At 52.5% G+C, this 15269-nt stretch overlaps 1 protein-coding gene across 3 annotated transcripts in view; it reads left to right on the top strand.

Annotated features, from left to right (window-relative positions):
- The first annotated feature begins 6373 nt into the window (after positions 1-6373).
- The window catches only part of TMEM181 (transmembrane protein 181), a 56875-nt gene continuing 47979 nt past the window's right edge, over positions 6374-15269 (top strand). For all 3 annotated transcript variants that reach the window (XM_059940904.1, XM_059940903.1, XM_059940902.1), the window contains exon 1: positions 6374-6482. In XM_059940904.1, coding sequence (XP_059796887.1) covers positions 6475-6482 — 8 coding nt within the window. In that variant the 5' untranslated portion in view covers positions 6374-6474. The remainder of the gene's footprint in view (positions 6483-15269) is intronic.

Here is a 15269-nt window from a genome sequence, read left to right as displayed (position 1 = left end):
AAAAAAATACGGGCCAGAAGTAGGGTGACCAACAGTCCTGGGTTGCCTGGGACTCAGGGGTCCCCAGACAGGCGACTTTCAGTGCTAAACCCGGGAAAGTCTCAGGAAAACCAGGACCAGCAATTTGTTCAAGCTGGAAGACATCCCGCCTCCAAGGGATACATTCACTGCCCTGTAACCCCCTTTCCTTTCCTTCCATGGGAAGGTGTACCCCATTCTCTTAAACTATTAGAAAACACACTGGTGTATTACCATTCATATAACAAATCCAGTGGGGTCATTTGTTCAGTACATGTGTCGGTTTTCTTTCTGTACCAGGCTGGGTGCCAGGCCCTGGAAAGCTGAGGACAAGTAAAGGTCAGCAGAGTGAAGTCACAGGAGATGGTGGTGGGATGGCACTGCTCAGAGGTCGAGAATAAAAGACATGTTTCAGTTTAACAAATTGGGAGTGATACTTGAAACTCTCAAACTACCAAAGGCAGAGAAGGGTGTGGTATACGGACACTAATTCCTGGTGAATAGGAGCACCTGGGGGCCCTGAGTAAGGGTTGTGCTGAGCTGTGTGTGCGACAGCAGGGCTGGGCACCGGCAGACTCACTAGTCTTCATTATTGCACGTACCAACAGGTACCGAGGCAAAAGAACGTATTTGTGTGTGTGTTTTTTTTTAATTTATTTAGTTTATTTTTTATTTTTGGCTGCGTTGGGTCTTCGTTGCTTTCTCTGGTTGCAGCGAGCGAGGGCTACTCCTCACCGCAGTGCACGGGCCTCTCATTGCGGTGGCTTCTCTTGTTGCGGAGCACGAGCTCCAGGTGCGTGGGCTTCGGTAGTTGTGGCACACGGGCTCAGTAGTTGTGGCTCACGGGCTCTAGAGCGCAGGCTCAGTAGCTGTGGCGCACGGGCTTAGTTGCTCCACGGCACATGAGATCCTCCCAGGCCAGGGCTCGAACCTGCGTCCCCTGCACTGGCAGGCGGATTCTTAACCACTGCGCCACCAGGGAAGTCCCGAGCGTGTTTGTTTTAATGGTTGCTTAGAGGATAGAATGAGATAATATAAATGTAAACTCTTTAGCACAGTAGGAAACTTAAAAGTGACTCCAAAAGTTCTGTGCATAGTTATCTTACCTTTGGAGTTGAAGAAAAGAGATGAAGCAAACATGTTCGTTTGTGGACTTCAGGACTATTGTAGCGAGTCTCCAAAGATGGTACCCCAAAAAGCCCCTCCTCCCAGGATTCACGCTCTTTTGTTGTCCTTTGCTCTTGGATCTGGGCTGGCTCTGGCTCCCTTTTAACCAATAGAATGTGGTGGTAGAGATGCTGAATGACGCCTGAGGGTAGATCATTGCAGCCCTGCAGCTTCTGCTTAGGTGTCTTAGAGCATCTGTCCCAGGAGAAACCAGCTACCGTGTGTGAAGTCCCACTTCCCTGAGACCGTGAGGAAGCCCAAACTAGCCATGTGGAGGAGCCACATGGAGGGAAGACTGCCTGGCCAGCCCCCAGCTTTCCAGCCATCCCAGCTCAAGCACCAGACACGCCTCCACCAGAGTGGAGACGCCATTCTGGATGTCCCACACAGTTGAGCCTTCACGTGACTGCAGCCCCAGATGTCATCTGACTGCATTCTCGAGAGAGACCCCCAGCAAGAACTGCCCAGCTGAGCTCAGTCAACACACAGACCATGAGAGATAATCAACTGCTGTTTCAAGCCGTCTACAATGGCTCCCACTGACCCCCACGTCCTGGTATTCACACCCTTGCATGATCCCCACCCCTTGAGCGTGGGGCGGACCTGTGATCTGCTTCCAAAGGAAAGGATAGAGCAAAAGTGAGGGGATCTTGCTTGTGAGATTAGGTGACAAAGGACTGACTTCCATTGAGCTCTCACTCTCTCTGGTTCTTCTCACATGCTCACTCAGAGGAAGCAAAGCTACCGTGTTGTACGCTGCCTCACGTGGCAAGGAACTGCGTGTGACCTCCAGATGCTGCCAACAACCATAATGTGAGCCTGGAGGCAGATCCTTCCCCACTTGAGCCTTGAGGAAACTTCAGCCCTGGCTGACACCTTGACTGCAGCCTGTGAGTGAGCCTGAGCCGACGGACCCAGTTAAGCTGCACCCAGATTCCCGACCCCCAGAAACTGAGAGATAATAAGTGCTGTTTCAAGCCACAAAGTCCTGGGGTAATTTGTTGTGTGGCAATAGATAACTACAACAGTTACTACATGTCAGGGCAGTTTGTCATGCAACAATAAATAATGGGAAGAAGTACAATGATAAGAAAGCAAAAGCAGTAGCCTTATATTGTCAATAAGTGCTGGGCAGAACTTCTGTGCTCCTGGTGTTACTGAACTTGATAAGCAAGAGAAAGCATTTGAACCAATAAGAGTTAGACCCTTGCTTTTTTTTTTTTGCCATTTATTTATTTATTTTTTGAATTTTATTTTATTTATTTTTTTATACAGCAGGTTCTCATTAGTTATCCATTTTATACATATTAGTGTATATATGTCAATCCCAATCTCCCAGTTCATCCCACCACCACCCCACCACGGCCCCGCCACTCTCCCCCCTTGGTGTCCATACGTTTGTTCTCCACATCTGTGTCTCAATTTCTGCCCTGCAAACCGGTTCATCTGTACCATTTTTCTAGGTTCCACATATATGTGTTAATATACAATATTTGTTTTTCTCTTTCTGACTTACTTCACTCGGAATGACAGTCTCTAGATTCATCCACGGCTCTACAAATGACCCAGTTCCGTTCCTTTTTATGGCTGAGTAATATTCCATTGTATATATGTACCACATCTTCTTTATCTATTTGTCTGTCGATGGGCATTTAGGTTGCTTCCATGACCTGGCTATTGTAAATAGTGCTGCAGTGAAAATTGGGGTGCATGTGTCTTTTTGAATTATGGTTTTCTCTGGGTATACACCCAGTAGTGGGATTTCTGTGGACCCTTGCTTCTAATGATCAGTTCTTAGGAGCAGATAAGACAATGAGAAGTAAGTTCCCACGTGTGATGCAACAAGTGGGCTGGGAAGGCGCGAGCCCTCCTTCAAATGATGGGGGTGGGGCGGTCCTGGGAAGGCAGCATGGGGAGAGAACTGAGCCGCTCATGGAAGTACCTCTGCTTATTGCAGGGAAGATGAGTCAGCAGCACATGACTGTGCAGGAGCTGTCAAAACCACAGGCCAAGAGATGTTGCTAACATGAACCGTCATCAACTGTCACCATGCTTAAGGGAAAGTCAAGACTGAGATTTTCCTGCCTTGGAAGAAAGAGTAGGCAATTAGAGTTGTTGACACTGAATTCTTCCATATTCAGTGTACTATGTACGTCAGTTTTTCTTTTCAAGAAATCTTCCACTTAGGAGGGTTATGGAACAAATGTTTGTATCCCCTCAAAGTTCATACGTTGAAGTTGTAACCCCCAGCGTGGCTGTATTAGGAGCAAGGAAGTAATTACGGTTCAGTGAGATCGTAAGTGTGGGCCCTGATCTGACAGGGTTATGTCCTTGTGAGAAGAGACAGGAGAGAGCTCGTGCTCTTTCTCTTCCCTCCAGCACACACCAGGGCAAGGCCAGGTGAGGACACAGCAGGAGGGTGGCTGTCTGCAAGCCAGGAAGAGAGCCCTCACCAGAAACTAAATTGGCCAGAACCTGCATCTTGGACTTTTAGCCTCTAGAACTGTGAGGAAATGCACTTCTATTGTGTAAGCCTCTCGCTCTGCATTTTGTTGTGGCAGCCCCAGGTAAGACAGTAGGCTGGGGGAACTGGAATAAGTTGTTTCTGTTTCTTAACTCAGTGCTCAGCTGGAGCATGAGTCCTCAGTGTTAGCCATTACTGATTATTATTAATAAGATAGGCAAGGAAATCACGAGAGTGTATCTACAAAATGCTAGATGAATGTCAGTTGCTGAAGTGGGAAGTGAGTTCACGTCTCTTGGAACAGACAGCTGATTTCCTAGGGTATCACAGCATTTGCAGATGGGCCTCTTGAGCTGTTGCGGTCAACTCTGAAAAACAGCTGTGAGTGGGAGTCAGCAAGCTGCAGACTGGTGGGCTTGACTTTGGTCCTGTTCTAGAAGGAAATTATTTAAAAGGATGGTTTGTTGGCCCTTAGAAAATGAAGTGAACATTAGATATGAGCAGCGTTTTTCTAAGAATAAGTGGTGCAGGCCAATCTTATTTCTAACATCTTGATCCTTTTTGAAGCAAGGCAGGGTTTCAAATACATATATCCTCATTTACCCATGGGTCAAATTTCCTAATTAAATGAAATTACTGGGGAATACTGTGGACATAGTATAACTGGATTTTAGAAGGTTTTAAAATAAGAACAAAGTTGATAAATGTGGGCTGAGTGTCTCTGTGGTTAGAGACTACAGATGGTGGTCTATTAGCATCTGAGTATCTCTGTGGTTAGAGAGACTACAGCTGGTGGCCCATTTGCATCCGACCTCAGCTGGTTACTGTATCCCTCTCACATTCATCAGTGCATGATACACCAACATTGGAGGTCCCACACTGGGGTCAGGTCATGCTGGGTTCTTATCAGTAGTTCCTGAGAGAATCAGGTAACGTCTTTAGGCCTCAGTTTCCTAGCTCTAAATGAGGACAATGACCACTGATAACTCATCAAGTTGTTAAGAGGATTCACTGGCTCTGGCCTTAGGCTTTGCAGGTGCTCAGCAATTGCCTGTTATCCTCACTGGAGAGCATGAACCTGAGTGGACAGCTGAGGGGACGACCTGAAAATGGAATAATGGGCCCAATGGGTTGAAGCTGCCAAAGGACGAACTCACTCTCAGGCTGATACAGGCTTCACCTGATACATGTTCCCTTCTGAGCTTAGCGAGGGAGCTTGCCAAACAGCAGCACGCTCAGAGGAGGGGAACCTGGAGGTGGACGTGGAGGAGTGTCCTGTGAGGGATGGCTGATGATCAGACCAGCTTCCTCCGAGCCCCAGAATACATGGGTCCCCTGCCTTGGTCACAGACACCTCACAGCACCCATCCGTTTCCTTTCCCCTCGCAGTGATGCTGTGGAATTATTTGTTATTCTTCGTTCGCTGGCTGTGTCCTCCACTAGAAGGTTAGTCCCAGGAGGAGAGGGACTTGCCCATGTATTCACCTTGTGTTTCTAGAGCTGAGAGGCGTGCCCGGCCCACACTGAGAGCTCAATTAATGTTGGAAGAACAAATAAATGAGGATAAGAGTGATTGAAGTGATGCTGGGCCGCAGCTCAAGGGAGGACCAACTTCCTGGAGAAGTTACCGGGAGGCAGTTTGGGCCTCAAAGATGTCACCTCTTTTAAAACCTGGAGTCATCGGAAAACAGCAAGGGATCTGTGGGGATGTCTCAGGGAGGCGAGGTGGCTGGCACAGTCCTCAGAGCAGGCATTTCTATATCAGATAATCCTGCTTCAGTTGGGTGGTAAAAACCGGCTGCCTCTGGGCAAATGCCGCCAGCAAATGTGTTTGCTTTCACCCTCAGAGCTTAAAATCTTTTTTGAATTAGTTTCGAACATTTTAGAATCGGAAGGATATCACACGAGAAGTCATATTTGAAGTCAGGCGCTCTCAAAGCGCTGAGTGGCAGCTGCCCCTGTAGACACTGCTGCCCCCTGTCCGCAGAGCTACTGGCGATTGTGTTCCCTGGTCTTGTCAGGAAGCACCCTCTCCTCCCCACTCCAGAGTGTGTGAAAAAAACTCGAGAAATAGTCTTTTGTCATTCCTAGGATTCTGGCTGCTGCTTTGCCCTGCCTCCACCCCACATCCTTCCTGAGGGACAGCGCTTGCACAGCGGACGGAAAATCTGCACGCTATGGTAGCTGTAATTCAGAAAAGGTTTGCGGGAGAAGCTACCGGAAAGAGCTGGGAAGGCTCTCCTGTCGTCATCACTTGGGGGTGTCAGAGGTTTGCCCTGGCTTTTAACATCTTTGGGGTCACAAACCTCTTTGGGAATATGAAAACTTATAGATACTTCCCCCAGAAAAATGCAGACACCAAGGGGTCTTTCAGACAACGGCAGGGCATTCATAGACTCCCACGGCCTTTCTCATGCCCTGATGCAGGCGGCTGATTGAATTAACGTGCTGTCCCCTCGGCTAGGGACAAGGAGTGAGAGGCCCTTCATTCATTCTCTTGTGAACCCTAGTCTGACCCCCGCCCCCCCCAACCCCCGTCCCAGGGCGGCCTCGGGGCTCCCGGGGCGCAGGGGAGGTGGCCGCGCCGCTGGGCCCCTGCCCGCGGCCTCGAAGCCCCGCCAGCCCGGCCGGCGCCCCTCCCCCGACCCTTCCCCCCGCCGCGCGAGCCGCTTCCGCGCACGTGACCGCGGCCGAGCGTCGGGCTCTGACGAGTTGCGGGGAGCCCGCTGCTCCCGGCCCGCCGTCGCTCCGGCTCCGGCTGCGGCTCCGGCTGCCGCGGCTGCTGTGCCCCGAGCCCGCCCGGCGCAGAGGGCCGGGGCCCCGCGATGGAACCGTGAGTGCAGGCCCGGGCGGCGCGTGAGGGGGTGCGGGGCGGGGCTCCCCCGGGGGGCCCGGGCCCGGACTTGGGGCTCCCGCGTCCCGCTCCCGGGAGCCCTGCCGCGGCCCCCCCCCCCACGTGGAGCTCGGGGCGCAGCCGGGGCTTCGTGGGGGTGACTCGGCTCAGGGGCCCCTCCACGGGCCTGCCGGCCCGGCCGGAGTTAGCAGCGGAGACGGGGTCAGGGATCCAGGGCGGGGCTTGGCCCGAGCGCATCTCAGGAAGGCCCTGCGAGGCCAGCACTGGCCCTGCTCGTTCCCGGAGAACCGGGTGACCCCCGTCCTTCCCCAGGGCAGCTCCAAGGAGATGGCTGAGGAGTGGCTTGTCCCTCCCGGAGCCCCCGCCCGGCCTCCCCGCTGGAAAGGTGGTGACACCCTGCCCCGGGCAGTGGCCCTGTTCGTCACCTCTTATGAAAAGCGCCCTGGGCGCCCTGCTGCTTTTTGTGATGGAGCCCAGCGCCAGGTAGAGAGAGGCGCTCTCCGTTGGCTTTTCGATGATTTTGCCACGTTGGGAGCCTGCTGCAGCCTCTTTAGATCTCGGGGATACCGAGGTTTATGAGTTTTACAATATGCTGACTTCAGCCCTATTATTTCTGTGAAGTTCAGGGCTTTTAATGAGGAAAAACCCGTCCAGGGCCCCAGTGACGCCATCCCTAAAGCTTGCTTTTGATGCAACAGAGTCACCTGGGTGCCCCTCGGGACATCCGGAAAAGGAGGAGAGAGAATTAAAAAGAAGTTTAGCACTTGAGTTGCAAAAGGTGGCGAGAAGGGTTGCCGGGAAGTCTCTGCAGCGTGTAGCAGCGTCTGTGACCAGAGGTTTGGCGGGCAGGTTCCCACAACTGAAGGCGGCCTTAAGACGGGACTGTGTGAGTTTCTCTGTGCATTTGAGGTTTTAGAGGTTTGCAGTGGACCCCTGCTGATTTCTCTGACTGTGGACATAGAGACGCAAGATCTGGGCGTGTTGCCTGAATGCAAACACGTGTGGTGGAAGGAAAGGTTTTTCCTCCTGCTTCTGTAGAAGTTTCGGACTTGATCACTTTAGCACAACATACGAAAGCTGACTTGCACAAAATGTCAGTCCCAGATGGGCGTTACAGAGGTCTTTCTTTTAATTAAACCCTAGACAGAGATAGGCCAGCAGTACTGCCTCTGTCCAGCTCCGGCGGCGCCATTCATTTGTGGTAGATGTGAATAGCACCGCTGGGAATGCTGCGTGAAGTTGTGACCTTGTGGCGGAGTGACACGTAGCATGTTTAGGAGGTCCTCGCATTCCGAGTCTCGTTGGGGCCGCACCGCAGAGCAGCCGGGGTGGCGCGTGGTGGCGTGATCTCCCCAGGACGTGGAGAGGCAGAGAGTTTGAAGCCGTGTGGGTGGTAGCTGACGGCAGTCCGTGTCTCCTGCGGGAGTCCTGTGCTCTGTTACTTGACAGCCAAGTAGACCAGGCTGAGCCAGTAACTAACGGAGGAGCTATAAAACCACAGTTTGAATGAAGGACTTGAGTGGAGGCTTCGAGTTGCTCCCCCGAGTTGCTCCCCCCCGCGGAGGGTAGGCCATGCACATGCTCTCCTGTTGAGCAAGGGGCCAGGGCTGTGCTTATCTGGAGGTCAGCCAGCGACCGTCGTCCAGCGCTCAGAACAGCATGGACCTGCAAATCACAAAAAGTCCTTGGCAGCCAATAAACATCCTACCAAAACAAAAAAAAAAAGCCTGAAAATCTGAAGCGTGTACGGGACTTCAGTGCCTGGTAGGGTCAAAGTGCTCTTGTTGGCAGATGTGACACGGAGTCCCGTGGCGACAAAGGTGAGAAGTGACAGGAGCGGGAAGAGAAGCCAGGAGAAAGAACGGGCTGGGGGAGATTGGAAGAGAACAGAGTGGCCTGCAGGAGCATGCTTAGGGGCTGGGGGATTCACGCAGGTCCGTTGCACTGACCTCCCTGTTCAGGTGCAGCCCAGCCTGTTCTTTTCAAGAGGGCAGGAGAGATTGCCACCAAAACCAGTCAGAAAAAAAGAGTTCCCAGTTCTAAAAACTTTATGCTTAAGTTTCCTGCAAACTCCATTCCTTTTCTGATGATGCCAGGGAAGCAAGAGACGCTGAGAGTTCGGGGGGGCGGGGAGGATGGGGTAGGGCGTGTCTCAATCAGTTGCTAAATGTGACTAACAGAACACCTGTTTGAGCTGTTCCTGCGTGGGCCCTGCTTGGCCGAGATTTCTCAGGTTCATTTGTTTCTTTGCTCTCAACTAACATATCTCTGCAAACTTCAGTCAGGTTGCCTCTTGTGTGTGTCTTGATTGGTATTTACAGCCAGTTTTTAAAGAGTGTGTTTTACACGTCTCCTTCATCCTGGGTGCATTTAAGTGCAGAAATGTGTTGTTTAGACTTCTTTTCTGCAGCAGCGAAGGGGTGGCACAAATGAGCACGGTGGAGTCCTGCTGTTGTTGCTGTGGCCCAGGCCTTCTGAGCGTCCTGGTGCTTGAGGAGACAGCAGACCTGGGTCAGAATCCTGGTCCTGCAGCCGTAGAGTTGTTTAGGATTGCGTCCCTTAGGATAATTTTTCTTCTGAGCCGGAAGGATCTCTAAAGCTAATGAAAGATGACGTAGCGTTTACCGTGTACCAGGTACTGCGGCGGCACTTCATGTACGTCATTTCACGTAAGCCTCATAACCACCCTTCCCATGAAGAAGTTTCTCTTATCCCAGTGTTACAGATGAGAAAACGGGGGTGCAGAGAAGTCAAGTGCGTTTCTCCAGGTCATGGCTAGTAAGTCACAGAAGATGGAAGCCCGGGAGTGGGCTCCAGGGCCCACAGTCTTGAGGTCGATATACTCCCCTGCCTCAGTAACAGCTGGCCCTGACTGAGTGTTAGAAAGGCTCCCGTGTCATAAACCCGCTTCACTGTCACAGCAGCCCTCGGCGGTGGGGTCCCTCAGTTCCCTGAATTTTACAGTTCAGGAACCAGAGGCCCCGGGAGGTGACGTTGTTCCCCCCAGGTCACCCTGCTGGTCAGTGGTGCAGGGGCCTTCCGGCCCAGGCAGTCGGCCTCCAGAGCCCGAGTTCTTAACCACCGGGCCGCGCTGCCCAGCACGTGGCCGGCTTCTTTGTTCCGTTTGCCATGGGAAGGGTATTCGATGACCTGACCAGCGCGCTCCTGGCTGTGAGTCACTGGGCTTGCGGCCTGGCAAGGATACACATGAGTTCGTGGTTCCTTGAGGGGCTTAGAACATCGTTCATTAAAATACTTTTTGAGGTCGTTGGGCCTTGAATGTTTGTATAATGGCTTTTTTGAATAACTAAAGATAATTTTTCTGTGATATATTCAAGTGGGTTGATTGAAATTTCAGAATTCCTATTCTGTTCTTCTTCTCAGAGTTTCTCCCTCTCAAACCCCATTAAATGGTGGGTTATTTAAAAAGGAAAGTTTGGTGAGGGGACCAAAGAGTGAGAGAGTGGTGGGCCTCCTTTCCACCCCTGACCTTGTGGATTCAAATCCCACCTCTGTCTCCTGCTGACCGTGACCTCAGCGGGTGTATACTTTCCCCAGCCTCTATTTTCCCATATATAAAATGGGCTGATGATACCTGCCTCACAGGGAGGCACCTGGCTGGGTACCAAGTAGGTGCATAGGGAACACTGACCCCTCCTGCCCTTTCCTGCAGCTGGTTGGGTTCTGAACCAGAGGAGGGGACGTTTTACACAGTGGATCATCAGGGATATCGATTGGATGAAAACTGAGATTAAAAAAAAAAAAGGGGACAGGGGAAGAGCACAACCATTACTATTAATAACTGACACGATTGAGTTCTTCCTCTGTGCTTACTACACTGTTCTAAGTGCTTCATTTTTCATCTGTGCTCCCACTGGTCCTGTGGGTGTCATTCTGCCTGTCTCTGGTTTGCAGACAAGGATGCTGACATCCTGAGAAGTTACCTGGTTGCCCAGGGAAGTGGGGGAGCCAGGATTTGAACCCAGCCTGACGGGCACCAGGCCAGTGCTCTGGGCCCCGGGAGACAAATGATTTTTATACAGATTGTGAGAAAAATAAAATCCTAACTAAAACTTGAGAACAGACTGAGAGATCAAAAATCCCTTTCCACTGCCCAGACTCTAATTTTTTTTTTTAATTTATTTATTTTTTTAATTTATTTTTATGGCTGTGTTGGGTCTTCATTTCTGTGTGAGGGCTTTCTCTAGTTGTGGCAAGCGGGGGCCACTCTTCATCGCGGTGCGCGGGCCTCTCACTATCGCGGCCTCTCTTGTTGCGGAGCACAGGCTCCAGACGCGCAGGCTTAGTAATTGTGGCTCACGGGCCCAGTTGCTCCGCGGCATGTGGGATCTTCCCAGGCCAGGGCTCGAACCCGTGTCCCCTGCATTGGCAGGCAGATTCTCAACCACTGCGCCACCAGGGAAGCCCAAGACTCTAATTTTTTAATTCTAAAGTGGGAAATATGGGTATGAGGTGAGCAAACAGCAAAATTTGTAATCCCGAAACTGTTTCAGTCTTACCTGCCTGCTGTACCGTGACTTGATGAGCTGAGACAAAATATGTAATTCTGTGGTGTCATAAAGATGCTTCAAAATTGGACAAGATCCATGATGGCATTTTTCTGGGAAAGAAGTCTTCAGATTGAATATCTGTCAGTGCTTGCTTTGGTTTTCAAAAAAAAAAAAAAACACACAACGTGATTCTGAGACCCCTGCAGCCCCTGGTGCTGTTTTCTCCTGCCCGGCTGCATGCTGGTCGTCCCTGGGGCTCCGTCAAAGGCAGAGGTTGTGGTGCTGGTTTCCTCCTATCCTGCTCTCTGCATCACTTAGAGACGCACCTCGAGGCGTTTTCTCGCCTTCTCTGCTCACCCGAGTTCTGTCCATTTCATGGTCATTCTGCTCCAGGCCCATAAAGAGGCTCATCGAGTGCTTGCCTCCCCTACAGTTTCTTTCTAGTGCTGCTTTATTAACTCCTGTGAGACCTGCGTGGGAGGGAGAAGTGCTTAGTGGGAAAAGGAGTGTTGGCTGCGGCCTGTCAGGAGCGCTCGATGGCCCTAATGGGGACACGGGCTTTCCCGCTGGCCGGTGAAGGAAGGGGCGTCTGACCAAGGGTGTGACCTCAGTGGGAGGTCAGGGGTCTGGCTTTTGATGCGTCACACTTGAGATGCCTACCAGATATCCAAGTGGAGATGTCAAGTAGGCTTTTCATGTAAGTCCAGAGTCCAGCTGGGCTGAGATAAGAATGTGGAATTGCTCGCATGTGCATTGTCTCTAAAGCCTGAAACAGGATGAGATCACCTGGGGAGTGAGAGTAGAGAAGAGAGGCCTAGAGCAGCATCATGCCACGGAGCCCCAGTAAGGTGAAGATGGTGCTCGCCTGTGGAGAGCCCTACAGAATAGTTTTCCAGCCATTCTCTCATGGGAATGGATGGCTCCAAAGATTCACCTTCCTTGGAAGCAGTCTCTTGGAAGTGGTTATGAATATGCATCATGGGGGGGAAGGCAGGGCTTACAGTGATTTGGATTAAAGCTGCAATTTTGGACGTTGGCTTTCCAAGAAAAGTGTTTTTAGTTTCTCTAGGAAATGTGTCTGTGATATTGTAAATTACCCATGAAAATTGAGATTAATTTAGAAGGAACCTAAAGAGTACAAGCTGGTGCCAAGGCGACAGTCTGTTCCATTGCATTTGAAAGGTCTTCCAAGGGCATGGGGGCTCCAAAGAGACCAGAATTTTCGAGTGTGTGTTTTAGATGCCTGAGTGTGGAAAGATCCATGGACCTGGAGAGGAAGACTGATGTATGGGACCCATCAAGAGAAGAAAAAGAGAGACACTGATCATGAGCTGGCAGGGTTTTGTAGGAAGTCTTCCTGCCGTGGTTATCTAGGTAGACGATTGCGTCGGCAGCTGTGCTTGACCTGGCCAGGTTGCATGGGGAGATGGGGAGCCCTTTCCCCGTTCCCAAGCATCTCACCACCAATTTGAGGGAACTACATGAACACTTAGGAGAAAACTAATAAAAGTTGAGTCGAATAGATGTTTTCTGAATGCGCACCACGTGTCTGTCTGGTGTCCATGTGGGTAGACTGATGCTTTATTTTCAAGCACTCAGCTGTGTAGTGCAGACCACACATGTTGTAGTGGTTTAAAGGCCTGGGCAGCCATGAGAGGTGGAGAAGCGAGGGAAAGCTTCATGGAGAAGGTGGGACACACAGGTGAGCCATGAATGCTGGGTCTGATTTGGGTAGTTTGGTAGGGAGAAGAGAGAGCATTTCAGATCAGGAGAGCAGTACCTGAATGGGCTAGTCTGGACTCAGGCTTGACCACGGTGGGAAGCTTTATAGAATTTAAGCCCTAAGCCCTGGAGTCTGACGCTTGTGTTTGAATGCAGCCTCTGCTTTGAGATCTAGGGCAGGTCACCTACCTTGCTGAGCCCGAGCTTTCTCGTCTGTGAGATGGGGCTGTTAGCAGTCCCTACCTGAGAAGGCAGCTGTGGTGATTCAGGAGGTAGTGATTCTCGCAGGGTACATGCAGGACGGTGGGAATTTAGGGGCGGATTTGGGGGCCTCGAAGGCCATAGGAAGGCATTTAAACTCAGTCGAGTTGCTCTCTGTGTCGGGGTAGCACGTTAACAGTGCCGTAGTACCCGCACAGGAAGGCACACGTGGAAGGCCGCTGCAGGGGCTGAGTGGGAGGTGATGAGGGCCTGGACTGCGGGATGGTGTGCTGGGGGTGGAGAGAAGAGAGGCGTCACCTCTTCCGGGCTGGCTGTGTGGGATGAATGAGAGACGGACGTCGGAGGTGACTCCAGGGTTTCCGGATGTGGGGATGGAGGAAGGGGAGAGGCCGGAAATGGGCAGTGGAAGCAGGTTTTTCGTTTATGTTATTTTGTTTTTTAATGGGTTCAGTCTTAAACCTATTGACCATGATGGGATGTAGGACTCCTAAGGGAAAGTGTCCTGGGAGCCACGAGTTTTGAGTGGGGTCGGGGCAGGCAGGACGCTGGGGATGGTCCTGGAGGCGGAAGGACCGTTAACGAGGAAGCAGGAGATCCACGGGTGTTGGAGGGTCCGTGTGGGGTCCTGACTCTGGGCTGGAGAGTTCCCAGAAGGGGATGGGCGACTGTAGAGGAGGAGATGAGGGTGCCTCGGAGCCCCCTGGGTGGTCGGCCGCGTCCGTTTTCTGCATCGAAGTCTGGCCTCTGAGCAGAGGTGCTCCTCCCGCTGGTGGCCCGATCACAGGGCGTGAGGGCTGTCTGCTCACGGGGACACGCCCGGCTGTGGGCTGCTGTAGGTTGGCTGGACTGTTCAGCAGGGAGGTGGGATGGGCCGCAGGCAGAGGAGCCGCTGGGTGCCGCATCGGGGCAGGAAACCGGGAGGCGGCGAGCGTGAGACGCTGGGCAAAGCCCGCGGGGGTGGCCGGGCTGGTCTCCGTGACTCCTCGCCGCCTCGGCTTCTCCAGCCGTCCCAGCAGCGCCCGGGAGTTTTGTGACTGTGGTCAGCCGTGTGGGTCTGTGATTTGTCGGGAATCAGGTGCGGTGCCCGAGGTGCCGGGCGTCTCTGGGTTCTCGGCGAACCGCTTCAGAGCTCTCGGTGACGCGTCGTGAGCAGGCCGGTGGAGAGGGCGGCGTCGCCAGCTGGGTCCTGCAGTCTGGGCGCTGGCCCCCGGCCCGGGACACCGGGGCTGCAGCGTGCCCCCGGCGTGAGGCTGCCTGAGGAGGTGTCCTGCCGCTCGGGAGACGGGGACAGAGGAAACGAGGCCCGTGGCCCACCATGTCCCCAGCGAGCCCTGGTCAGCGGGGCTGGTTGTGCGGTGACATCTGCTCATGCGGGGGCTTGTTTTGCCGCCTCCGTGTCTTTTTTTGTCCAGTTGGGTGAGGCTTGATTACCGAAGCAGGAACGGATCTCATAAATTGGATTGAAGTGGAGGTTTTAAGGAAGGGGAAACGACAGATCTTTATTGAGTTCCCGAGGAGAAAATTGGAAAAATACCCTGGGTGGTTCGTGTGCTGCAGGCATTTGATCTTGTGCTGTCGTCTTCCTGAAACCTCTTTCTTCAGCGTTCCTTCTCACCTGCTGAGTAGCTGTGCTTTTATAGTAAATCATTGATAATGCGTTTTGTTGATAATGTTTTAAAAATCAAATTTTAGATATAACTTTTCTTATTCTGTTTTCCTCTGATTCCAAGCCCTCTGTTCTGTGCTTTCACCTCTGCGGGGGAGCCCTTGGTGCCCCTCAGAGCCCCAGGGTCACCCCGGGAGCAGCCCAGGGGGAGGGGGGGCCATGAATGACTTTGTGTAATTTTTTAAAACAACTGTCGATTTACAGAAGAGTGGCAAAGACAGTACCGAGTGTTTCTGCACACCCTTCACGGGGCTTCCCTCGTGTCGGTGTGCAGAACCCGTGGCACGTTTGTCAGCGCTCAGGTCGACATCGGGGCAGTGCCGTCCACACCTGACCGTGTTTGCACGTCCCCAGCATCTCGTCCATTTAGCTTCATGCGCTGTTGCCTCACTTGGAGATGCGCAGCTACGAGAAGTCTTCCCTCCGCAGGGTGTGCTGAGGCCTCTCATGGGAGGGGGAGGAGGGGACAGGGAAGCGACACAGGAGCCCTTCCTCGTGCCAGCCCTGCACTCCACCCAGCTTCCACAGAGGCCCTCCTGGGGTGGGGGTGGGGGGTCCGCTCGCTTCCGTCCTGCTTCCCAGAGCCTCCTTCCGGCAGCGCCGGGACCGCCGAGGGCAGAGCTGTGGCATCTAGGGCAAGAGTCC

The sequence above is a fragment of the Balaenoptera ricei genome, chromosome 12 (assembly GCF_028023285.1).
Source record: "Balaenoptera ricei isolate mBalRic1 chromosome 12, mBalRic1.hap2, whole genome shotgun sequence".
NCBI lineage: Eukaryota > Metazoa > Chordata > Mammalia > Artiodactyla > Balaenopteridae > Balaenoptera > Balaenoptera ricei.
The sequence above is the reverse complement of the archived record's forward strand: the minus strand, read 5'-3'. Positions and strand labels throughout refer to the sequence as shown.